The 26,327-nt window shown below is 38.9% G+C and overlaps 2 protein-coding genes across 5 annotated transcripts; one reads left to right on the forward strand and one right to left on the reverse strand.

Moving 5' to 3' along the window:
* Nucleotides 1–471: 471 nt before the first annotated feature.
* On the forward strand, nucleotides 472–22,007 carry LOC139142289 (zinc metalloproteinase nas-4-like). 4 transcript variants are annotated; one of them, XM_070712175.1, is made up of 8 exons: nucleotides 575–958; nucleotides 5,012–5,083; nucleotides 7,178–7,219; nucleotides 8,904–9,107; nucleotides 9,376–9,496; nucleotides 10,412–10,532; nucleotides 11,570–11,870; nucleotides 17,981–22,007. In XM_070712175.1, the coding sequence occupies exons 1-8, from the start codon at nucleotides 835–837 to the stop codon at nucleotides 18,250–18,252; spliced, it is 1,257 nt and encodes a 418-aa protein (XP_070568276.1). In that variant the 5' UTR covers nucleotides 575–834; the 3' UTR covers nucleotides 18,253–22,007. The 4 variants fall into 4 exon arrangements, with proteins under 4 accessions (XP_070568279.1, XP_070568276.1, XP_070568277.1 ...); XM_070712176.1 differs by having other exon boundaries at nucleotides 8,928–9,107; XM_070712178.1 differs by lacking the exon at nucleotides 7,178–7,219 and having other exon boundaries at nucleotides 472–958; nucleotides 8,928–9,107.
* LOC139142290 (LYR motif-containing protein 2-like) lies at nucleotides 21,861–25,936 on the reverse strand. Its single transcript, XM_070712179.1, has 3 exons — nucleotides 25,882–25,936; nucleotides 25,136–25,276; nucleotides 21,861–23,901 (listed from the first exon to the last, which is right to left on the reverse strand). The coding sequence occupies exons 1-3, from the start codon at nucleotides 25,924–25,926 to the stop codon at nucleotides 23,824–23,826; spliced, it is 264 nt and encodes an 87-aa protein (XP_070568280.1). The 5' UTR covers nucleotides 25,927–25,936; the 3' UTR covers nucleotides 21,861–23,823.
* Between the last annotated feature and the right edge of the window lie 391 nt (nucleotides 25,937–26,327).

Genomic DNA, 26,327 nt, shown 5'->3' on the forward strand with positions numbered 1-26,327 from the left:
GAATTGATTCTCAGAAAACGGCATTGACGACATCCGTTGGAGTTTCTGGGAGAGTATCCGGCAACTCATCATAAATCAGGCAAGAAATCGCCAGAAACCGCAAACATGCTTGTGACCTTTCACCCCGATGCATAACTTTCCCTTGTCAATGTTGATATGTCATGCAATGTTCATAAAAGAAAACAGAACCTCGCTGACATTTGTTAATAAACACTTACGGGGAGGAGAAATGTATGTGGGATCAGATGTAAATTATCCTGAAAGAACTGTTTAGCGGAGGATTTACATGTGTTTCAAAGAAGAATGCCATTTGACTATTGCAATTCTTTGGTGTAACTGGCATTTTAAAGCGACCATAGCAAGGTTGCTAACGTCACTGGTGCCATGGTGTCACAAGAGCGAGTCACTGAGTCCGAATTGTGTCATGCATACATGAACTTCATTTTGCGTCACTCTGCGTCAACTCGCGCCACTTCCGTGAGATCGTTCGACCAGCAGACCCCTCCCCCTCCCCAGTGCACGTATTGTCACGGACGACTGACCTATAAAAAGAAGACAGCTACCGCGCTCAACCGATTTATAATACAGTATCTCAAAGCGACAAAGCTGCAGATGTTTGTTTGGACTCGGAGGTGATTGGGTAAGACGGTGCTTGAGAGCGGTGTCAAAGGCCAGAGATTGAAAGAGCATCAGCATTATTCAACTTGAAGTGCTGTGTAAACACCATAGGGCACTGTGACTTGCTTCAAGAGGCAGTCGTTGGTCAACCGTGCTGAGGAGCGAGTCGATCTTCTTGCAAGCAAATATTCACTGAGCTACCAATAACATACAACCATGATTTCCAAGCTCAACTTTCTCGTCCTGGAGTTGGTCTTCCTCTTTGTCTGCCTTCTGTACAACAGCGTCAGTCCGCAGTTGCAGCCAGCTAACTTTCTACATCCATGGCAGCTAAACTTAGGTAAGGACGACATTGAAAAAGCATATAGGCTGACTTTTCAAATCAACACTACGAAGAAATTTATGGACTTACTATTGACTGAAGTCGTTGACCCATGCTATCGTTTTTTGATCAAAAACCACTTAACCTCGGCATTACATGCAACTTAACTTTTCGGATATACGCATACACAAACTTTAAGAATATCTTGTGTCTATACCTACATCATCTATCATTGTATCACGGCCACATCCGCCATGGTCACATATATACAATTATGTACACTATGCTTTCACTATGCTTTCGCCGTTCGCCAGGCTCGTTCACTTATCCTAGCTAAAGTGGGGGCTTGCTCGCCTGAGAACCGTATGCAAGGGGGTATATTTCGTGTATGGGGGGAAATAGCAACAGTGAGGAATATAGTATGTGATCCATGTTTGAATATTCATCGATGAAAGAGCCCGCAAAACCCCTTTTCTTCTCTGGTTATCAAAAGTCTTGTACTTGCATGCACACCCCTTTTCCAGATTGACTTGATGGTATTGCCGACCTGGATTGAAGCTTTCGTTTGGCCTCCTGACCTTTCCTAATGAGAGGCTTGCCTCAAGACTGTTGGCTTATTAGTATCATAAAAATGTAACTGAAGAAATAGGCTTCTGCGGACTGTCGCGTTGATAGATGGGGTGATCACAAATATTGCTGGGACGGTTACAGACAAGTTACGAGCGACTATTATTTGGGTTTGTTTATTCGACCTACAGAGGCATTCGAGTAAAAGGGAAACTATTAAAGAAGTGTTAAAACAAGAATGCCTTGGTGGTTGACAAATGGGCAACATACTCTGACAAATTGATTTATAAACCTCTTGTCAGCAAATCCACATGTACAATGTTTTTTCTTGTCACAGCATGGTAAAAATTGTCCTGCTTTGTAAATTATTCGATTCCAAAGTCAGTCCTGAAATTTTGGCCCCTGGAATAAGAGAATTGAAACAAAGTTCTCGACAACTTCCACAGAAATTTGTCAAACTGGGCAACTTGTATTCTTATTCGATCGTTTATACAGAATTACATGTATGCTGAAGGGAATGAGGGTAAAACGCAGTCGCCGTGCAGACCCTGGAAGCATTTTTAACCACCAGCCCTGAATAAGACTTCCATGCATGCAATCTCCATTCCACAATTTATTCTCCAACTGTGAGAGCACCATGTGGTAAATATATATCGTCTGCCTTGTACTCGAAACCAAAGAACAAGGTTCTGCTGGTGCGTCCAATTCGATCAAAAGATTTGCCTCCCCCTCTCTTGACTTTGATTTATGCGATTTCTCGTTGGAAGATATAAATGATCTTTGTGCGAGGACGCATTGGTTTCGCATGCTCTCGGTCAGAAGGGACAGATGTGATGTTTTTAGAACGTTCCTGAACATTACTTCATTGAGAAAGGTAATGACAAGGCCATCCATCGGTTGTCGCATGTTATTTCCGGTTCTGCAAGATTGACCGTAGGATATATATGAACATCCTTGACGCTGAAAAAAACTATTGTCATATATTTGATAGCCTGGTAGTTACAAATACCATGTCATTTGAGTTTATTTTCAAAGTCTGCCCTCGAGACCATTGCGAAATCCCCGCTGCCTTGCCACGGCTTCGGAAGCCTTGCAAGTTTGTGAAAGGTCGCCGATGGTCGCGCAGGATAGAAAACCCTGTTGTAATCAGCAGCTCGACCGGTGTAAAAAAATGTCTTCTCCGTTGTTCTGGTGTCTGTGTAGGACCATTGTGAAGAGCTGCCATTATATGGACACTGTGAAAAGAAACACCAAAAAACCCACCACGGACACTGTACCTTCAAGACAAGACTGATTTGTGCTGAAGTGTACGTGAAATCACAGACAGGGAGAAAAATATTTCTCCTTGTATGTGGTGAAATTTACAATGTTTATCTTAACCTGTTGATAAATGGCTGTAACGTGAACAATTGGTAGGGGGATTGCAATTAGCGGTTAGGATAAAATGCCCGCGATTTTCACAATGTACAGCGAAGTATTTACAACCACTGAGGAAGAAAAGGGTGTATTTGTTTTATGACAATATACCTGTCGAAATGGCATTCCTAATGTGCCCACTACATGCCTGCGTCTTCATGGTTTTCGGAATTCAAATAGCTTCCGTAATCGTCTAGAACAACAACTATAGTTCAATAAAATGTATAAATGGGTTTGTTATTGTCCCCCTGTGTCTATGGCATGCATGGGAGCGCGCAGATGATAACCGCAGTCTTCCGTCAGTACCTTCCCGATGACGTCACCGGTGCAATTAATGACTAGTTAAGGTGATAGTAAACAGTCTCGCGGCCTTCGTGTCATCAAATCAGCGATTGGCACCTGACAAGCGGGCCGATCCATTTACGTGTTACGTTCAGAGGTCGAGAGTCAAACTTCCGTCAACAACTTAGAAGCCTAGAATTCCGACTTCAGAAAAAAAAACAAAAAAACAATTATTACTCTTTGCCGCAATGAATAATAACACTATACAACATGACAGCATTCGAAGTAATTGATGGTAGTTACTGAAATATTTGGTCCGCATTTCTATTGGTGCAATTGAAATGTGTCTCTTTAGCACCCAATCGTAGACGAAGAAAGATATTTGATTTGTCTAACGTTACACTGTACATGCATAATTAAATCTCGAAGACAAATATGTAGCTGTTGGTCATCGACCCTTGATCAATTGTGTTCTCTTCTAATTTACCTGTTTACGTCTGCTTGAATTAAGTGTCTACGTTCGGTAACTCTGAGCTTGTTATTAGAATACGTGTGATGGATCAGCATACATGTCTGGTGCCAATCCAAATTAATGCAATCTTCTCCGGGTCCATCCAATTACGTGTATTATCATCGGTCATTAACCCAGAATTGTACACTACCCTATCGTGACCAATCACCCAGCAAAATCATTCTGTTTTCCTCCTACACGTGAAATTCAAGTGTGATTACTTCAAGGTTAAACTGAGAGCTATTGCTGTCCCGTCTCCTAACTTCCTCTCCTTTAGGTTTCTTTTCGCATTGAATTGCTCTTTTGCATTCATCAACAAACCTAAACACCATCTCAGCCTGTGCAGTGGTCATTTGTTTCGACCGGTCTTTTATCTACTAACATTCTATCAGGTACAAAAACTTAGCCACGCGAACTTGATCACAGCCCGTGGGAATGAGTTAGTATACATGCATACCCACAGACACTTAAAACCTCGTCAAGATGAATATATACATCCACCATTCCAAACCCCTTTTTGACCACGTTTAGAACCCACGCTAGAAAACTATACAGTTAATGCAAAATGTTGACCGTAAGTACTGAATTTAGCAGCGATGTTCCACATCTAGGCACTTGAAATCCGCCGACCCTTTGATTGTTTCCCACCACACAAGAGGTGTATGATCTCCTTGCATGCGTTATGATATAATGCTTTTACCATTCAGATCCCTTCAGGGCTATTCGATAGTCTTGGTCACCCTGGTGAATGAAGTACAGCATAGGAACGAATCATAATAGAATGGTGATTGCCAAATTTAAGTACAACCGTGCACAATTGCAAATCAGACACTTGACAACTATACCTCGCTTCAGATATCCCATAATGATCGGATCAAGGGAATGTTAATCTTCAATTTACAGAATGCTCACGCTGAATAAATCAGAACTTGAAATGTGAGTGTAAGTGGGAACTAAGGTCTTCACTGAGTAGATTATTTTGTTGTCATTTCTCCGGATTAATGTTTCACTGTTGGGATAAAAGGAACACTTTCATTCATGTCTTTCCTGATTGTAGGTGTTACTTTAAAAACAGAAAAGATGAAATGATACATATTTGTGTATCGCTGCCGCTTGCTTTGATGTCATTTTCCTATACCCCTCCCTCCCTCCCCCCCCTCTCTCTCTCTCTCTCTCTCTCTCTCTCTCCCTCTCTCTCTCTCTCTCTCTCTCTCTCTCTCTCTCTCTCTCTTTCTCTCACAATTACTATAAAGTCCTTTTCATTTGCTATCTCTGGACGTTTTTTTCATACACAGGGGCTTGTCCAAAGTTTATGGCAAAGGAGGGGATGTGCCCAAAGAAGAAGAAAGGTGGACCACTGAGTGATGGTAAGCAGTGTTAGCTGATATTCACCAAAGCAGACCAGTGATCCCAAAAACATCACCCGAGTGGTGGTTTGATAGCTGTACATGCAAGGAGATGCTGGCTCTAGTTTGTGATCCACAGACCATGTTTTAAAAAAAAGAATGAATACCTTTAGAATCCATCGCATACAAATGACTTCGGATTCCACAGCTTAGTCGACCTCGAAAAGTGTTATCATTCTTCTAAAGGGACCTGGGATTCTTTCTTATTACGTAAGAAAGAAAGGTGATTAGATTGACTCCTCCAAAGGCTTTAAAAGATTTTAATTCGAACTACTGCACCTGCATCAGCGTGATTACTAGCAGACTAACAATGGCATCGACTGTAAGTGGCAAATTAGAGAGTCCACTCCATTATCATCACAGTACAAACACATGATTTGAATTTTATCAAGTTCCTGTTGACATAGAGAGCAGAAAAAGAGCAACTACGTGGAATGTTACTAGCTTTACGTATTTCGCTAAGCCATTTCAAATCATGTAAAAGAGAGGGACTGTTAATTTTAGCCATCAAATAGGCAACGCAATTCCAACGATAGTACGTTTTTGATTGACGGTTTTTTTCTGTTCGATACAAATTGTTCCCACGCTCATGGTATGGCTACACAAAGGACATGACGTGTACCTTTTTATACCGATGAATCTGTATTCAAAAACAAAACCCCATTATTACATGCTTATATCTCGAGATTTAAGATACATGATTTGGCAATTACCCCGACCAAAGCATTCTTTGTCGAAGTGTATGTACCGAGTTGAAGCTCAAATAGCAAACACAGCATGATAGCGAAAAGTGATACGCCAGGTTTTCAGCAATAATTTGGTAACAGGATTCAGTGAAAGTAATGCCAAAACGCGTCGACATGGTATTTACACTGAGAAAGTGTGACTAGTTAACGTCAAGTGTATGCATAAGGACAATATTTCACAGGATACAATCCTCCTCATGCAACCTAAGAATACGTTTGTTTACTTATTTATTATACCAATGATTGACAATTGTACACAGAAGTTTCATGGGTAGTGTAAGGTTTTGCAACTCGTGCTTAGCGTCCGAAATCAAAACTTTTCTGAGTGTCGCGTTGGTACTAGCGTACTCGTGGACGACGCTGGACAATTAGAAACCGCTATCTAATGAATACAGATGCGTCGGCTGTAAAGGTATTCTTTTGTTGAATTTAATTCGATTTGCCTTCGATCTTCACCGGTCTTTCGCCATATGTACAAGACTACCAGTAATTTTTAAACAATGAACGTATCTGAGTTCCGAGAATTCACTTGTAATACATGGGGCATTGGCCGCTGTGTCGAACACCTGTTTCAACATTTCTTCGTGATACGGACTTGCTTGTGTAAGGCACCCATCTTTAGATCTTTAGAAGGATTTGTCAGAAGGATGATTTGGCAAATTTTGCTTTCGCTTTCCAAGGTCACTTTTTTCGAAGTTGAAAGGGAATGAATTTTCTGAGGATTCCAAAATTCCGCTTTCTGGTCCAATAAATATTTTTGCGACAACAGCAAAATTAAAGGCATCATTTTACAAGTGGGTATAGCCACAAACTGATAACGTCCAATCGCCCTACACAAAACACAGACGCCTTAAATAATTATGCCACTGTGTTTTGTGTACGGCGATTCGACGTCATCAGTTTTGTGGCTATACCACTTGTAAAATGGTGCCAAATCAAATTCTCTTTTCAACAGTGTTCAATGCGGGGGTTTCTACATTTTTGCCACCACAAACTTGAATGTCTCATGATTCAACCCAAATTCCGGAAGTATGGTAGCAGTTTCCACTTTTCACAGAATTGTTAGTTGAAAGTTCAGATTGCTTGAGTTAGGTGATCTAATGATTTTCAGAAAGGCTTGTTACAAGCGTATCAGCATGTATATATTTCGACTTGGAGGCTGGGAACTGACCACTGCGTGCAGAGAAAAAGGGCAAAATTACAGGTGTGGGAGGGTGAGTGGGTGGATGATAAACGTAACAGCTTTTTCACCTCTTCTTAATAATACTTGTCGAACTCTTTCACATCTGAAACTTCTTCCATCTAAAAGCGCTCTTCGGAAGACCCCGAGACTTGTTATCCATGTTCACAGGTAAATTGAATACAACTTCTGGTGCCTCAGGCTGAACGATAATACAAGTTTAATCTAAGCACAAAGGGCCTTGCTGTTTGTAATCTGTCTCTATAAAGCACGCTTTTTTCACTGTAAAGTAACTTCTATGGTTTTGTCCGTTTATTGCATCAATGTTCAGTCTTGCGTACATCTTGGTTCATCATGGTGTGATTTGTTTTGTATCAATTTCTGTTTGTAAAGTTCACGTTGGTGCTTTAAGGTAGAACGCACCTCAGGGACGGACATTCGGACTCTCAAACTTCTACAATTCTCTTCTGATATACCACTTGTGGGGGTTCATTTTAAAGCTCTTGGTGAAAGAAAACTTTTCACCGGGTTAGTTTTTCGAATTTCGAAAATTTTTACTTTTCTTCATAGAGTTAACACAGGGATGGCGGCCATTTTGAATTTCGAATATCGGTAAATCTTGGGTAATTTGTTTCTCTAGTATCAAAATTTGCACGGTGACCCCTATTTTTATTCTTGATTTTGAAAGAGAATGATTGAAAGATTCCTTGAGGAAAGTTTGAGCAAAAGTTTAAGTCTTTCACTTTCGAGGTGCATATTACCTTAAATAATTCTTTTCCGTCTGTTTTTGAAATCCCATCCTTAAAATGTACTCTGTAATTTTACTTCTGTACTGTATAAATTTTCTCCCTAGTAGAGGCTGTGTTCACGTCGTCCCTCTAAGTTAGAGGTGCACGAGGGCGCAGCCAAAGCTATCTCGAGCTCATTGTTCGCTGTCTTTCTGCCATGCCATAAGATGAAACCCTCTGTAATGTTTTGTACAAATCTAAGGTACACATGACTGTATGTAAATCGTCTCTTCCCATAGTTCCATGCTTGTTTGTATGTTATCTGTCAGTGGCCGTTCTCCTATACCTTTCCACTAAGTCTAGTGCTTGAAATAACCTCCCCCCCAAAAAAAACAAAACAAAACAAAACAAACAAACAAAACAAAACAAAACAAAAAAACAAAACAAAAATTAAAAAATTAAAAAATCTGACAACCTTTAAAATCCAATTACCAAGACACTACATTTCAAAGCATCCTGTCATGCGTGAGAAACTTACAAACTGCTTTGATTAGTTCTTGCATTATGTTTTCATGGAAACGATACTGCTTTACATCGGCTCAGTGCATTTCATTTCCTGTCACGCACTGAGGCTTGTCAAGCGGTCTGGACTAAATTAAGGAGGTCACGTAAAGGTGATGATAAGAACAAAATGAAAATTCTTTTGTGACTGATCATCCAAGAATCCAATTGTTTGAATACCTGAGAGCATTTTTCGACAAGACATGACGTCATCAAGTCTACATTTTTTCAACGTTTTGTATGTCAGTCATTTGTGTCACAGAAACAAAACATGGTAGCCTAGGATTGCAAAAAATGGTAGCCTATTTAAAGATTGCTACTGAAAAGAGCGCCACGCAAACACGGCACCTCACTGAACACACGAACCTTCTCGTCAGAAAACAACGTCCTTTCTTTAGAACACGATCAGAATTCAAATCAAAATCGTTCCGAAGTATGACTCCTTTCCATGCTAACACCGAATCATTCTACAAAATTTAATATTTGTCACTAATGATCACAAACAAAGCATAATCGATAAATTAGAGACAGGCAAAGTGAAACTTCATCTTATGGCATTCCAACAGCGGTAATTGGTGGATCTCCCACAGGAGCTGTGCCTATACCGTTGAAGTACGAGTCGCCGTTCTTCGAAGGAGACATCATCATGACCAAGAAGAAGATGGCAGAAATGAAAAGTGGGAAGAAGAGAACTGGCAGGGCCATCGCTAGAAACAGCAGTCTGCTTTGGAAGGGCGGGCAAGTCGCCTACCAAATCCACCGTGATATGAGTAAGTTCAAAGGCTTTTGGGACAGTCACTCTTCCCGCCAAAAACAACCTTGCACATTTTCATGTTTTCGACGTTGTCGGGGACGCGAGATGACATCTTTTGAGCAAATTGTTGTAATACTGTTATATTTTGATCAACATTTGTACGATGAAAACTGATTCCCAGTCACTAAATGGAGTGACTCCAACTGAACTAATCATGAATATTCAGGAGTAATATGGAGACAGGCGGACACTGATGAGTGCTTGCAACTTTTTTGCACCAACAGGCGACGCGGGAAAAGACGCCATTCGCCAAGCTATCAAACACTGGGAAGACAAGACTTGCGTTCGATTCCACAAAAGACAGCCAAAGGAAAAAGATTATATACATTTCATTCCTGACTATGGGTAAGTTCATATCCACAGGTATAGAGTTGAAATATTAGGAAGGGCTGTCTGATTGTCTATGGCGAGGATAAGGTATATGCAAAGAGTGCTGCATGAATCTCAGCAAGACAAAAAGTCGCTGATAATGTGAAAGACAACTTGAGAAAAATCCCTTTCCTTTATAACACGGCGATCTCTCACAGATACCTACATTTATTTTATCACATGCATATATCGTATTCGAGGGACGGACACTGGCATTGTAGAGTGTACTTCAGTTTTTGAGTTGAAGTATTGATACAGTAGATACCGAGATATAGCTAGCGTGTGGCGCGTAATTCAAAAAGACTGTTGTGCTTTGGTAGGGAATATCGCAAAGTCGCTTGGCAGTGAGATAATTCCAAAAAGCCATTTAAAGAAAATTCTTTGTTTCCCGTCCTTGGATTTTTGAAAAACCTACCAGCCAGCCAGGGAAAAAAACAAACACAGACAAAAAACACAAGTGTATTAGCAAAGCTCAGTTCAATTATTTGTTTTCTTTTGGAAAAATAATATTTTTATTTGTAATAGAGTTAACATTTTGTTTGTTTTCTGAATTTTCTCTGAAAACCTACCAGCACGTGGACGGCAAACAAAGAATTGTATTTAACTGCTTTCTATGACCAATATTACTGTACTTGTCTATACCCTGCTGTTTCATTGAATCCTATGAAAACTTATAATACAGGGGAATAAAGTCAATTAGGTTGTCATGATCAATGTTTCGATGAAATTCATGTTTCGTGAAGTTATATACCGACAATGCGCGCATTCTTCCATTATGCTCATAAAGCAGGTAATTTATGACAACTTCCGACAAGATTTAGGGAAAACAAACACATTCGTGAAAACACTATACTAATCGGCTAACATCCCACTGTTTTAATAATTCTACAGATGTTGGTCTTACGTGGGACGACGAGGCGGGAAGCAGAGGCTGTCAGTCGGATACGGATGTGAAAACATGGGTACAGTCGCCCATGAAATTGGACACGCATTGGGTTTCTGGCACGAACAGGTATGCATCGAATTTGTCAAACTAAAAAACAAACAAAAGTTTAACAGATCATGATTTTTCCAATCACGATCACAGCATGCAGGTACCGTCTGGTGATAGTACGAATTGTGGCATTAAATAATCAACGATGATACGCGGTACCCTCATGACCAATTTTAACCCTCTAACACCACAGTTAATCTAAAACCCGTGGTTATCAGTGGCGACCGGTGAACAGGTACAAGTACACATTGACTATTCAATTTTTACCCACATTGATTTAGAATTCTCTCGGATTCCATTGACTAGACATGCACTATATTGATTTTTTGAAATGCCATATTAAATTTTTCCAAGCAAGTATTGACAAATAGCAGAATACTGCCTGTCCAAGATTTTGGTAATTATATAGTTACTTTATCTGCCCACGCCTGCCCCTGGTATTCCAAAACGACGACAATGTATGTACCCTTCACCATGAGACTTTGGTTTTAATTCTTTTGCTGCGAATAAACTGATATGACCTTTAAAGTCGAAAGGGGATGATGGGCTGATGAAAGGAGTAATAGCTTGGTAACTTTTGACGGTATTTCTATTATGATTGATGTTCTGCAAAATAAGTAAATTGAATCTTGTTGCAAGTTTTTTAAAGAGAATGTCAGTACATGAAAATATACCAAAAATAAGAGGCATAGTGGTTTCAAAGGAGGACCAGTGGAAACTTAAAAGTAATACGACAATAATTTAAAAAGCTAAAAGATGTACAAAGTGAAAGTGAATATCAAACAACGATGGAAACTACAGTAAACTACATCAAAATCAAAACGTACAAATGACGTACAGATTTACACAAAATGATGATTTACCCAGTAAAGCCTTAAAACCGGATAAACTACTGGTGTCTTTAAAATTTCTAAGTATAGATTGATGAAATAGCATATTCTGTGATATAAAAAGGATTTGGCTTTCGGTGGTTTTCATGGCGGCAGGGTATCGGAGCATTTCATTAACCATACATTTCAGGAAATTTATGCGCTTTCTCTAACTTACTTCAACAGAGTCGTTTAGATCGGAATAAGTACGTGAAAATCCACGAAGAAAACATGATCAACGGAGCTCAGGAAAACTTTGGAATCTTGTCCAAGGAGGAATCCAAATCCCGCAACTATGCCTACGATTATAACAGTATCATGCACTATGGCGCGACCTTCTTCTCCAGGAACGGACAGCCTACCATCGAGGTCACCAAACGGGGGCTCAAGGCCAATGTCGACATGGGACAACGTAAGGCGTTGAGCGACCTTGACATTGCACAGGCTCGTTACCTGTATAGATGCAACCCTAAGCATAAGGAGGATTGTGAGTAGCCGTCGACGTCGTTATGCAAACTTATTTCTGTGTGAAAGCATCAGTTGTAATCGTTTTAATTTTTTCCACTATTTCTATTCGTAAAATTGGGAAAAAATACAAAGTTTCTCGTTCCTCTCCAAAGTTCATGTCGAATTGTTAATGCAATCAGTAATGCTCGGTGTTTTTATTCCAGTAGTCCGGACTAGACATTTTTGTCAAATCATAATGTTATATAATTACGCATAAATGCATTGTGATGGCATAATTTACAGAGCAGAATAGGCATATTTATTCTTAAAAATAATAAAATTGTCCTTTTCATATGTAAGGGCTGCTGCAGTTTCGTAGCCCCGCAACTCCCCTCGCAAGGGGAGTTGCAGGCCTACGAAACTGCAGCAAATGTAAGGGTAGACATGCATTTTCACCAGGAATCGAGTTTGTGGACATCGCAGCATCCTCGATCAGTCGATAATGGTTCTTTGTATCACATATGCTCACCAATGATGAACTTCACAAATGAAACCATGGCAGGCGACAGACTCTAAACACACCAATATCACGTATATTGATTATAGTCTGGTGCCGAAGCACAAAACCCAAAAATTTCGGCCCCACAATGGTTCTCGGTGGTTTCTGTATCTTCAAAGCCTACTGAATCAGGATCTGCATGATGCCACCCTGGCACCCTTGGGCATTTTAATATATTCAAGATGGCCGCCAAGATGGCCGCCAAATATGTAAATGGTGATATCTCAGCTCTGTGAAATGTTATCAAAATGATTTTAGTGTCGTATGCCAGGTAAACAGGGCCAAGGAATTCATTTCTTTCATTGCCGAACATGTGCAACCCTTAATTTGCATAAAAATTCAAGATGGCTGCCAAAATGACCTCAAAAACAGGTAAAATGCCATATCTCAGCTCCATTAGAAGCTGTTGGAGTCATTGTGGTCTCCTTTGCCAGGCAAATGGGGCTAAGGAACTCATATCTTTCATTGCCTGATATGTACAACCCTTAATTTGCATAAAAATAATCCAAGATGGCTGCCAAGACGACCTCAAAAACAGTTAAAATGTCATATCTGAGCTCAATGACTAGCTGTTGAAGTCATTTTGCTCTCCTTTGCAAGGTATATTGGGTCAAGCAATTCATATCTTTCATTAGCTGACATGTGCAACCCTTAATTTGCATAAGATTTGCATACAAATCCAAATATATGTTTAAGTGTGTAACAAGTCATATCTCAATACACTATGCCACTGATTTTGGTGTCTTTCGGCATGTTTAACGGGACAAAGAATTGGTATATTTTGTTATATTTGCTGTTAAATCAACCATGATAATCTAAAATTGATATTTACAATCCAAGATGGCTGCGAAGCTGGTTTCCACAACAAATATCAATTTATATCTTAGCTGAAATTGCATCCTAGAGACTAATACATCTAGGGTTCAAGGCAGAAGGATAAGTTTCTTTCGTTATATAAAATGTAAAATATTTCAGCATAAATGCAAAAATGAAAAGCAAAATGACCACCCAGTATCAATTATGGCCACACAAATGGATGCCACAAAAACATTGAGTCGTATCTTAACCAACCAAGCAATCTTGAGACCTATTTTGATGTGTTTGGTCAGGTTTTATCGGTCGCATGTTTTTCATTACTTGTTTTCTGAGCTTGAAAAATCTTACTTCTAATGGAAGGATTTTATCCCACATTGCCGCTAGAATGGTTTCATAAAACATTACAACAAGATTTATCTAGCATCTTCGACACAAGGTTGTATGTGTTTGGATCCGTTTGAGAGGTCATGAATTCACATTGTCATTCATATAAATTGTCAAACCATCCATTTAAATTAAATTATAATGAACTGTACCTTTCCATACAACGTGAAGGGTCATTTTATCATTTGTCAATCAACCACAATAAATGAGCTTCAGTTATTCGAGGCGAATTTGCTGAGCATGCATTTGCACTTGCAGAAAAGTGACTTGTTTGGTCATCTTTGAGCCATCCTGAGTCATCTGTCTTGTTTATCTTTGCACCAATTTAGTCACTCAGGTCAATTTCAGCAGGATCTTTAATATTGCTGCCCTTTAAATATATGACCGCAAGAGGGTGTGGCAGAGTCATTCTATGAATACCTTTATCATTGCGGGTATGGTTTTCTGATTTGACAATGATGACCAGGTTTCATGTCATCCGTCAGACGTTGTACCCTAAGCTTTGCAACCGTCATGCTGCAAACAAGTGTCAAGTTTCTGCTAAAGTGTCATTCATAGGCAGCAGGAATACCAACCTCTTGCATTTGGCACCAATTCAGAGCACTTTGAGCGGTTTAATTGCATTACAAACACCAATGTTAGATTTAGTGAGGTGTGAGTTGCATCTTTGCCAATCAAGCATTCTTTAAGACCTATTTTGATGAGTATGGTCATGTTTTATTAGTCGCAGAATTTGAATCTCTTGTTATCTGACCTGAAAAAAACTTTCAAGAACATTGCAAACAGGGAGTTTATCTTGTAATGCGTATAATGGTGTCAAAAATATTACATCATGTCTCTATTTACTAAGTAGCTTGCGAGACCAAGTTTTGCGTCTTTGGATACATTTTAAGGGTCAATTGTATACAATACAGTTCAATGCAACTTATATATCAAAGTGAAGTCAAAACATCATCGATGCCCTAAAAAGAGTTGCAAAACAGGCATGTAGCCTTAACTCATATTATCATTGCTCATCTTTGAGATTGATTCTTAATATTTGGTGGCATGCTAGGTATCGAGGAACTCACTTTTCCCATTACATGAACTGTTTACCTACCATTTATCAATTAAATGAAAATATGATCTCCGGAATAGCTGCCATATCATATAATATATAATACTTCCGCTTACTGAGTATTTAATGAAATTGATTTTGGTGGCATTTGGTGGCACGTTTATAATATTTATGTGTAACAATGTACCAAAATACTAATTTACAATTTTTCGACCAGAACTGTAAAATTCGGTAAGATTCTTGCACAAAATCATCCTTCATCGCTTTGTTATTAGCAGGGCCATTAATATTGACAGTTGCTTGTTATACTATACTGCCAGAAAATACATATGTCACAACCAGTTGAGTTAAAGAGCATATGTAACTTCCTGTGGAATATGAAGGGTCAGGTGCCGCCAACAAAGCTGTTCGTGCAAAAAGGTGTTCGTGCGAAGTTTTTCAGCGGGCGGGCAATTTCAAATTAATCAGCGGGCGGGGAGAAAAAATCTATATTTACTGTGGGCGGGGAAGAAAATTTCACCATTTTCAGTGGGCGGGGAGAAAATTGTTGACAGTGGGCACCGGAAGATACGTAGAGGGAGGGGAAAGCGGCGTGGTTGATAGAACTTGAGGGGAGATTTAGCGCCTAACTTAGAGGGGAGCAATGTTCTAAGCTATACTGCCAGCTGCTCCAACAGTTTGCGTTGATCTGGGTTGCCTAGTAGGCATCTAGTTGGCAATGGCAAATTTCTGTAGTGGGAGAGGGGAGAGGGGAGCATCAAATGTTGTGGGAGTGGGGAGCGGGCAGACTATAGATACTGGAGGGCAGTGAGCATCAAAATTCAGTAGGAGGGCATATTTTCCGCGTATGCCAGTGGGAGGGCAGTTACGAACAGCTCTACTTTCCCCTCTAAATTTTGGGTCAAGGTCAAAAATACGAAAAATCGGTATATCAGCCTTCAAAACATGTTTTGAGATGATTTTGCGAAATTCATGAAATTTACCAGTTGGCGGCACCTGAAGGGTAACCTGCATATCCATTAGCAATGAATGTATGCACTTCTAGGGAGCTGGTTAGCCTTGACTAAAAGTTAAATACAAAGTGATTTGACTGATTCATCTTTCAGCCAACCGAACTCACAGAAATCCATTTGAGACCTTCCATCTTTGTTCACAATACCGTTCCTTATATATATATATATATATATATATATATATATATATATATATATATATATATATATATATATATATATATATATATATATATATTCAGTGAAGTAAAATAAGCCTTTATTGAAGTCGTATACCAATTTTGATCTTGATCATAAAGTAGAATAAAGATTTTGCAAAATCAACAACAAAAGAGTATTAGATCAGAGATAAACATGAATATCTATATATGCGGACATTACATGTTCATCAATATTTTACTTTTTTCATTTTTTCTTGTCTACGTTTATATGTATGTGTGTGCCAGTTGTTATGCCCGTTATTTTTGCAGTTTTAGTGTGTTGCGGCTCCCATGGCTAGCAAGTAGGCCACTGCACCATAACAAGACACAGCATGGGCACCTAGCAGTTGTGGCTCTTTGTATGCATACATTTTGGTTGTTGGTATGTTTCTTATCATAGTCCAATAAAGCTGGCACAAGCCATCAAAACAGCACAGGTTAGTCTGCAATTCATCTATTGGAGAAGTGATGTGATAAGAAACACGTCAGCACTTTTATGTACTTTCGGTTTCATTCCGAGACACAAGGAAAATTGCACATGCTTATCAGTATAGACCTTTTTATGTCAGGTAGTGGATTTGAACTAGTGATGAAGATTGCTTTCGGAGGAGCAAGGTGTCTATATGTTTAATTATGAAAACAACAACAATTCAATTAAATATTGGATAATTGGACTGCAATTAAACTGTTAAAAGTGCTTTGGATGGGTGTCAAGCGCAAAACATTCATATTCTTGATGCCCCTATGGCAAAAACTATAAAATTGTTTGCAGCATGATGATTGCAAAGCTAAGGGTACAACTTTAGAGGGATAACATGAAAACAAGAAAACAAGAAATGAAAACTCTGCGACCGATATTGAAATGTATTAGTCTCTAGGATGCAGTTTCAGCTTAGATATACCTTGATATTTGTTGTGGAACAAAAAAAAATAGGTCTCAAGAATGCTTGGTTGGTTAAGATGCGACTCAATGTTTTTGTGGCATTCATTTTTGTGGCCATAGTTGATATTGGGTGGTCATTTTGGCTTTCAATGAAATATTTTACATTTTATATAACGAAAGAAACTTATTCTTCTGCCTTGAACCCTAATGTATTAGTCTCTAGGATACAATTCAGCTAAGATATACCTTGATATTTGTTGTGGAAACCAGCTTTGCTGCCATCTTGGATTGTAAGTATCAATTTCAGATTTTCATGTTTGATTTTACAGCAAATATAACAAAAGATACCAATTCTTTGTCCCGTTAAACACGCCGAAAGACACCAAAATCAGTGGCATAGTGTATTGAGATATGACTTGTTACTGACATCTTGGATTTTTATGCAAATTAAGGGTTGCACATGTCAGCTAATGAAAGATATGAATTGCTTGACCCAATATACCTTGCAAAGGAGAGCAAAATGACTTCAACAGCTAGTCATTGAGCTCAGATATGACATTTTAACTGTTTTTGAGGTCGTCTTGGCAGCCATCTTGGATTATTTTTATGCAAATTAAGGGTTGTACATATCAGGCAATGAAAGATATGAGTTCCTTAGCCCCATTTGCCTGGCAAAGGAGACCACAATGACTCCAACAGCAACTCATGGAGCTGAGATATGGTATTTTACCTGTTTTTGAGGTGATTTTGGCAGCCATCTTGAATTTTTATGCAAATTAAGGGTTGCACATGTTCGGCAATGAAAGAAATGAATTCCTTGGCCCTGTTTAGCTGGCATACGACACTAAAATCATTTTGATAACATTTCACAGAGCTGAGATATCACCATTTACATATTTGGCGGCCATCTTGGCGGCCATCTTGAATATATTAAAATGCCCAAGGGTGCCAGGGTGGCATCATGCAGATCCTGATTCAGTAGGCTTTGAAGATACAGAAACCACCGAGAACCATTGTGGGGCCGAAATTTTTGGGTTCGACCAAAAATCAGGGTTTCGGCACCAGACTATTATGAAGGCTAAAAACTGTATGGCAGTAAAGTTTGGGTTCTACAGTAGGTCTTTTGCCTCCTTTGATCCGCCTTGTAAGTTATCAGCAATACAGTGGCTACTTAAATCACTGAAAAAAGATGTCAAAGGAAGAAAGATCTCCACTAACAAACGACACTTCCTTTTCAGCTACGGGTGAGTGTTTCGAGAGCGCCAAAAACGACGGTCGTGAGTACAGGGGAACTCTGGACTACACAACGGACGGCATCACCTGTCAGCGGTGGACCGCACTGTGGCCTCACAACCACGAGTACTTCCTGAACAATACTGCGAAGGATGCCAAGCGAGGGGTAGGCGACCACAACTACTGCCGAAACCCGGCCGGCAAGAGAGCTAAACCGTGGTGTTTCACAACACGAAAGGATGTCAGATGGCAATATTGTGATATTACCGTTTGCTGAGGTGAAAATATTCTGATGATACATTCTGGAATGCACTATGATGCGCGCACCGCTGATGAGCATTCGTTGCGGAGGCAAACTTATTCTTCTCGTCCTGTATGCAGTCTGATATTCTTGTCTGTCTTCTGGAACAACTCAGCAAGTCACAGGAATTTGACTGAAAACTTGTATTTATTATAATTGTGGGGTTTATTGACGGGCAGGGTACGTTATGGCTGTAAAATGTTGTCTGCTGTGAATGCCTTATTATGTACCGAGACGCCATCACAGGGATGTGACACGGGCAAAGTGCGAAATGCGAAAACGCACAAAGTCAGTATAACTTATATGTACACATATCTACTAGTCTCAAAACCCTATACCGGCACCCATATGTAGTTAAATTACCACTATTTTGCTCAGTATACGATACACAAGTGACAGTATGATAAGAAAAATAATTCTATATTATTGTATCGTTTCCATCCAGATGTATATAATGAACGATAGTTCTGTTCAACCATTGCCACGGGCTTATTACATTACATATGGTCATCAGAATATTTCCATTGTCTGTGTAAGACGTTTCAGAAAATGAGTAAACATAAAGTTTTTTATTTTTATTTGTTTTGACGTCCAAAACTAAAGACATATGTTGTGCATTAGCAATCTAGGTTTTGCCTGCAGTTCATTCCAAAAGTAATCGTACATTTAAGGCCGACCCTGGTGATATTTGAAAGTAATGGTATCACAGTTTACAGATATCTATTTCAGGACAGAGATTTCTGAACGGATTTTGAAGACAAAATGTCTTGTATGGAGAGTTTTTTGAAGTTATATACGGGTTGGGGGAGGGGCAGGAACATGCAAAGGGTAGCAGTAGTATGTAGAGTCGTGAAACCCAGGCGGTTCAACCGGTCTCCAATCTTCAAGTGATCCTAGCCGAAACGTTAGTTAATAAAGACCACTTGCAGATTGGAGACTGTTTGAACCAGTCACTAGTGGGTTCGATACAGGGCGATGACCCATGAAGAGCATTGATTACTCACAGGGGCCCTCGCCGCGTATCAAACCACGAGCTACTGTACAGCTGTGGTTTGAATCACCTCGTTTTTACAACTCACAAAATATGGCAGACTGAGCCTGTATCTATCATAGCGTAAGATCAGCGGTCTGAGAATAACTTGGGTAACTGTATCAAGTAAGGCGGCGTGGATTCAAGACTTGCGCGTTATTTTAAGAGCCTGTTACCATGGAGTTGTTTATATGATTGGAATTGAATAGGTTAAACGATGGTTTTACACAAGCGATCTGAGACCAAAAGACTTCACCGGTCGAATGAAATATATATTTAAATTTGTTGATGATAGTATGTGCTGGAAGCGTTACATAAAATAACGGTCTGATAGATTTTCTGGCGTTGATCAAAAAGGACCAAACTTTCACACAGCAACAAGAAGGCTTGGCACACTTTCTTCGATCCTCTTGACATTTCGAAAAGGACATAGTTTATTCTTATTTCTCTCATCACGCGTCGGGACCAGAAGTGTAAAATGAGGATTTTTTTTTTCAGACAGTTTAACCAACGGCTCAAAGTGGGCAGTGAGAATTGGTATTATAGTCATGCCACTTGCCTGGGTCGCTCGCAGCTTGTGAAGGGAACGTGGCTACGTGTTTACACACAGTAACGAACTCCCTTCACTGTTCTTAGTTTTCAATCAACACTCCAAGCGCACGTGCCCCTTGCGTCATGGAATGCTTTCAAAGTAGTTCATCCGTTGTCTTTTATCCAGTTTCATTTGTAACTGGGTCATAACTTGTCTTTGAAACCACGTGATTGGAGACAAAAACAGAAGGGATTTACATATATCACAAATTTCAGAGTATATATATATTCGTGTCCTGCTTTACGTACCACTGCTGGATGATTGAAGTTTTAAGATCCAGACCGTTTTGACAGAAAAAAAGAAGAAAGATGCATTTCTTTTGAATGGGTTCAGTCAGTCTGCACTCAAACTTGATTAATTGCATTTAGAGCAAATTTCTATAGGGAGGTTAGTCATCTACTGTAAGAGCAGAGTGATCGGGGAAGGGCGCGGGAAAGGTCTGCCTTTTTCACCTTCTGAGAAACTTTCCCTAAAAGACTATGATACTTGCTATTGATATTTATAACTTTCATTTGTCTTTCAATGTGTAGACTAAAAGAGGTGATGGCAATAGAATCTTTCTCAGGGAATTACTGAAGATAGTTTTTGTATTTTGTAAACCTTACAGTATTATGGAAATGTATGCAAATATATTAAATAGAACATCAAGCAAATTAGTGACGTAAAAGCTTATTTATCACGGCTTTTCTGTACTATAGGCAAACATCACGCACGAACAGTTTTTAACTTTACACAACTTTCTCTGGTCTCCGGTTTATCATTCTGAATTGTCCATATTTAAAAAATTGTCATTTTTTTCCTCCTTGACTTTTAAAAGTTTTGAAAGTAGTATCTGCTGAAGAAGTTAACCCTTGACTTTAATGTAGCTAAGGATACAAGACCCGTCACTCAAAATGTTGGTCAAATCTGAAAGATTTTTCATAAAGAGAAACTGCTTCAGCAGTAGGCCGCCTACTGATATAAGTCAATGTGATTCCATCAGAACAGATGACACTTTCACCTTTTTAATCATCTAGAAATGATATCCCTGCTATTTAAAATTGCTCTGTCTAGTATTCTATGATATTTGGCAGGGTAAAAATACACGTACATCATCAGTATGGACTACATACTCAGAATATTTGACCCCATTCACTGATGATCAGCGGGGGTCATTTTCTGAGCTGGAGTGATTCTCTGACTGCACAAAGCATAGGTCAGTTGGGGTCGTTAGGGTGAGACTCACGACCTGCAGTTTGACACTAATAAACTAGACACAGCTATCAATGAAACATAACTACTTGCACATGTAAATTTCAAAGTATTTCAGAAACGGACAGCTCCAAGCATGGGTCATCGTAGGCGGCTTATATATCAGTGATCAGGGTGGTGAGACTCAAACTCACATGGTTATAATTTGATCTGCACGTTATATTTCACTGATGACTGATCATGAAACACTGCATTCAGTGTCAGTTGAGGCAGGATCTTTTCTAAATCTTTACATCTCATTTCTATATTTTTCCACCCAAAAAAACATTTGCAGAACTTTGATGGTGAAAGGGTTCACTCATTGCATTGTCATCTCTGAAAAAATTTCTTTGCATGCTGATAGATTATGCAAAGTATGCATTGTTATGTAAATTAGCCTCAATGGCTACTTTAAATTGCAAAGTTCATGCACAGATAAGAAAACACACGTAATCTCCCGCAAGGCACATTGTGTGAATAGTTGCACGTTCAGGTTCATTGGAGTGCATAAACTCATTGGCACCTCTCCACAGTGTGGAGTTACCGTCCCACCATCCTATCAGGAACAACAGAAGTTCCCTTTGAAATAAAAATAATGTGAACATGCAATAAATCAATTAATCACAGCAATACACACCCACTTATTGCTTGTATTTACACACCAGTACAGGGATATTGATAGTTATAAAGACAAATATATTTTTTCTTGATTTATTATTCATTTATTTTTCATATTTTATTATTCATTTATTTTTCATATTTTATTGTTTGTTATCCTCACTATATAAAATGCAGTATTTTCCACAGCTGTTTGCTGCAATACTGAGTTTTGTATTCTGGCACTGTGGGTTTTGAAATAAACTAACCCTGCAAAACAAACTTGATGGGAGTCTTGCACTTATTTCATTTATTCTCTGAGTAATGTAAAAAATGTGATCAGAATATATTTACCGGTAAGAGCTATCCAATACCCAGTGTCTGAGATGATTTAATCTTAAATGCAATAACTAGCCGAAAAATAATACATATGCAAATTATTTGCATATCTCCAGATGACACCGGTGAAAGAAACTTGAACAAGTCAAGCTGTCTATATCAGAGAAGAAAGGATTTCACCAAACATAAATTGATTAGAATCAAAAGTGTACAGATGCCAAACATTATGAAAGTCCGATCAAATCTGTGCAACTTTGCCTTTAGAAATTAGAAGGAACATACCCATCAAATATCAGATTAATTGGCTAGTAATTAGTTATGTGTTTTGCATACTAAAGATTATTGGACAACACATGCTGACTGGTAGTCACCCACTTTATACACTAGACACTGTTGACAGAAACTGAAAGTTCACAGAGTCAAGAATGACACCGTCGACTTATTGCAAATATTTCTTTGCATTCATCTAAGACTGCAAAGACATAATCTGAGATGATAAAATTATAGACTAAGAAGTCAGCAGGTCCTGGTGTTAAAATAACAAACTACTTCTGCCACTAAAAATGGAAGCCTAATGTTTATACATGTACTACTACATAACAGTGCAGAGAGAGCCATGAGTTTTTATTATGACTAACCTCTGGGGGCCCCTAGAGATTTCAAAACCACACAACATTGCCAGCCTCTTCTTTAAGCATGCCCTGTTAAATGTTCTCTACATGCTTGAAAGTAAGTGTGGCCAATTTACATAACAATACATAATTTACATACCCTTTGTTAGGAAAATATATTCTTTTGTTTGGTTATTAACACATGACCAGGAAAAAAGAGGCATGGCACGCCCCTCAATATGCCCATGTGGAAAACCCTGCTGTTCAATGTGCTCCTCCGTTGTCAAACATTTTTTGACAAAACATTTCAACACCAGGATCTTCAGCTTTTACAGAAAAAGTCATTAAAAGTGCATTGACTGTCATTTTTGAAATATTTCCAACAACTTTTTGTCAGCGTGTAGAGAATTCAGTTTTTTTGTTCTACTCCCAAATCATGCTTCAAATGCCAAGGATTCAAGTCCTCTACACAGTCTGTACGTCTGTGACGTCCAATGTCATTGTTTACCACAGAATTTATTCCATACACGATTTCATCTGTCAATAATATCATCACATGTTGTGCAAAATGTGCTGTCTTGGCAAGGTGAATACTACATGTATGTTATTAGTTCAGGCAGAAAAATAATAAATTGTACTTGTTCTGCAGAACAAAAATGAGAAAACGTTACCAAAAGCTACAGCTACCCTTTGTGTAATTACTCATCACCCTCCATTGATAATACTTTGGATGGAAGTTTTTCTTAAAGGTACACCCCTGTAAATTTTTGTTTTTTGTAATTTTTTATCGAGTTTTGACACTTTGTATGATGAAGGTTTTCTTCTGTAATCACTGACATCACACAAATATCTCATTGGTGAAGTTCAAATTGTTCAGGCACCACAAATAGTCACACTGTCCCACTTTGTAACGTTGAGGTCCTTGCCATTGGAAGATATCGCCTCACACCTATAAAAGTTTCACACATGGGCAGGCACAAGTTGCCTTCATATATCCATGATTTCCTCCCTTGCGTTTTTCCTGATTCCTGGCTCTCTTACAAGTCAAATCAAGTCAAGTCAAGATCCTCCTGTTACCATGGCAGCCATGTTGCTAATGCTGCCTTGGCAACCCCTACTTGCTCTGTTGTCATGACGACCAACCTTGCTCACTTGGCCATGGCAATGGCGCTCTGTAGTTCTTTCAAGGTAAGTCTTCCCCTTGACAACATCATTTTTATGGTAAGCTGTCAGAACAAAAGCAATAATATTAAGTCAACACACCATTTGTTTACACATTTATGTATTTACCTGTGTATTATATATTTTAATTTAACTCATTCATATAACTTGCAGCTATGATTCAATCATTATATACATGTAGCTAGATTTATCATGGCATACGGTTTACTCTATCAATTGTCATTCTCACATTAAAGTATTTCTGATCCTCAAAGGCAGAGAATCAAGGAATGCTTGGTGCATTTGCAGAATGCAACAAGTACTGTAACAGTGCATTGATTCTCACATACCACAAAATCAAACCACTTACATCCAAAGGTATTGGATCTACTGTACTTGTTCGATTATAGAAGCCTAGTTCGACAACACAACATTGCTGTTATACTTGGGGAGGGGCTTATGCTCGAGCACCTAACATTGTGGGGCGTATATATTAAGATAATCAATAGTGGATGCGGTGATTTCAGAGTGGGACTATAGAGGGTCACAGAATCATGAAGGTCATGGCCATTTTCCTCATGATGTTGCCATGGACACTTTGATGTCCCATTGCTTTAACATCTTAAACTAGGGGAGGGGCTCATACACAGATGTACAGGACTTTCAAAACTCCTCTGAGATCAGTTATGTCAGTGGAGCATCTTATACAAAAGCAGGGGCTTCTACTCAGACAAGTAACATAGATCCTCTATGTGAGTCATTCATTGGTTATTCTTGGATTTGAACATTCATGGAGTATTTACTTTCATTTGTAAAGGGAAGAAAGTGCATAGAGATGACTCCAGTTTAAGTAACTTTACATTGCATAACAACACACTTTGGAAAGTGCAGTATAGCACAAACAAAACTCAACCTTGCATAAAACATTGTGGTCAATATCTTCACTTGTAGCTGCTGAGAGAAATATCTCACAGTTCCTCCATACAGAGACTGTGGTAACATATTTCAAGAGAGAGTTTGTCATCTGAACTAAAATGTAAAAAAAAATTCTCTCTTTCACTTAAACTATCAAGTTTAGCATAATAAAACTTTAATGATGAGAAAAGAACTTTTCTATCATTACTATATTTAGGACATTTCATTAAATTATGAAATTATTATCATTTATAATACACTTATTGTCAATGCCTACAAACCAGACATGGTGACCGTGATTTTCAGTATACCAGTGTAAAGATAACTAGAAGCCACAAGTATCGCACGGTAAAACACTATGCAGGATTTGGTAGATGTTCTTACCTCATCTTTTTCGCCTTTGTTTTGCTTGAACTCTGACCTCGCCCACTCTTTAAGCTCTTTTCTATGTTCTTCATTTTGTACTTCTCTCAGGGCTCGTAGAATATCACGATAGAGTCTCAAAGATTGTTGTCTCAACATAAACTGGTGAAAGTCACAGGGGGAAATGAAATGATTAAAATCTAAAATGGTGCCCACTGTATTCGATAGATAAGAAGCGACAACTTTAAATGATTTGACGTGGGGAAAAAGAAGCTGATCAGATCAGGGATGTGATCAGATCTACACGGCACTACGAAAACAAAAGTTGGTGCATTCCGTTATCACGAGGGCGCAAGCTCAGGACGAAGCCTGAGCACGCGTTACGACATACATGGAGAATAACTAATAAAGCAATGCGCTCCCATCCTACTGTATATGGTTGAGAGAATGCAGAATGTTTCCTATCAGAGTCGCTTCCGTGGCCCTGACTCTCATGGACTTTGACTGGTAACAGGTGTTTATCTTGCTGTCATACGTGCGCTTTGGAAGAAAGAAATTTTCACCCAATCGCCGCTACAGACTGCTATTACGACTGATAACATTGTCATCTCAACATTGTGTAACTTGTTTTGACATGTTATAACTTTTCTTGAGAAAATCCTAGATTGGACAACATCTGCAACTCTTGAGCGACTTGACAACAGTAACAGTGTACAGTGCATCGTTTGAGTAGAAAATTGGTTAAAAACACCAAAGTTCTGCCTTACTTGTGTGAGAGACATTGCTGTTGGGGGTAGCCTGGAAGCAGCCATGTGAACGATGCTGAAGTATTTTCGTATTCGTTTTCGTATTCGTTTCGTATTCGTATTCGTATTCGTATTGGAGTCACTGACAAAATTTTTTATTTTTAGTCCAAATTTCGTACGTATTATATAAAAGTTCTGTCTTTACAGAACTTAAAGTGCTTTTTATATGACAATATATCAATACTTCAATATTTGAGGATGTAAGTTGAAAAAGATCCAATCTTTTTAGGCCCTAGATTGAAAGATATCGTTGCTATAATTAGAGGAGAGATTTTAAAAACAAACGGCCAGTACACAGGCACTCCTTAGCTGGGTAGTCTGTTGAATAGATCGATTTTCGGTTCGATCTATCGATCCCGTAGTCGATATGCGCGCCATTGTAACCAAAATACTCACTAGGTTACAGT

The sequence above is a fragment of the Ptychodera flava genome, chromosome 10 (genome assembly GCF_041260155.1).
Source record: "Ptychodera flava strain L36383 chromosome 10, AS_Pfla_20210202, whole genome shotgun sequence".
Classification (NCBI taxonomy): Eukaryota; Metazoa; Hemichordata; class Enteropneusta; family Ptychoderidae; genus Ptychodera; species Ptychodera flava.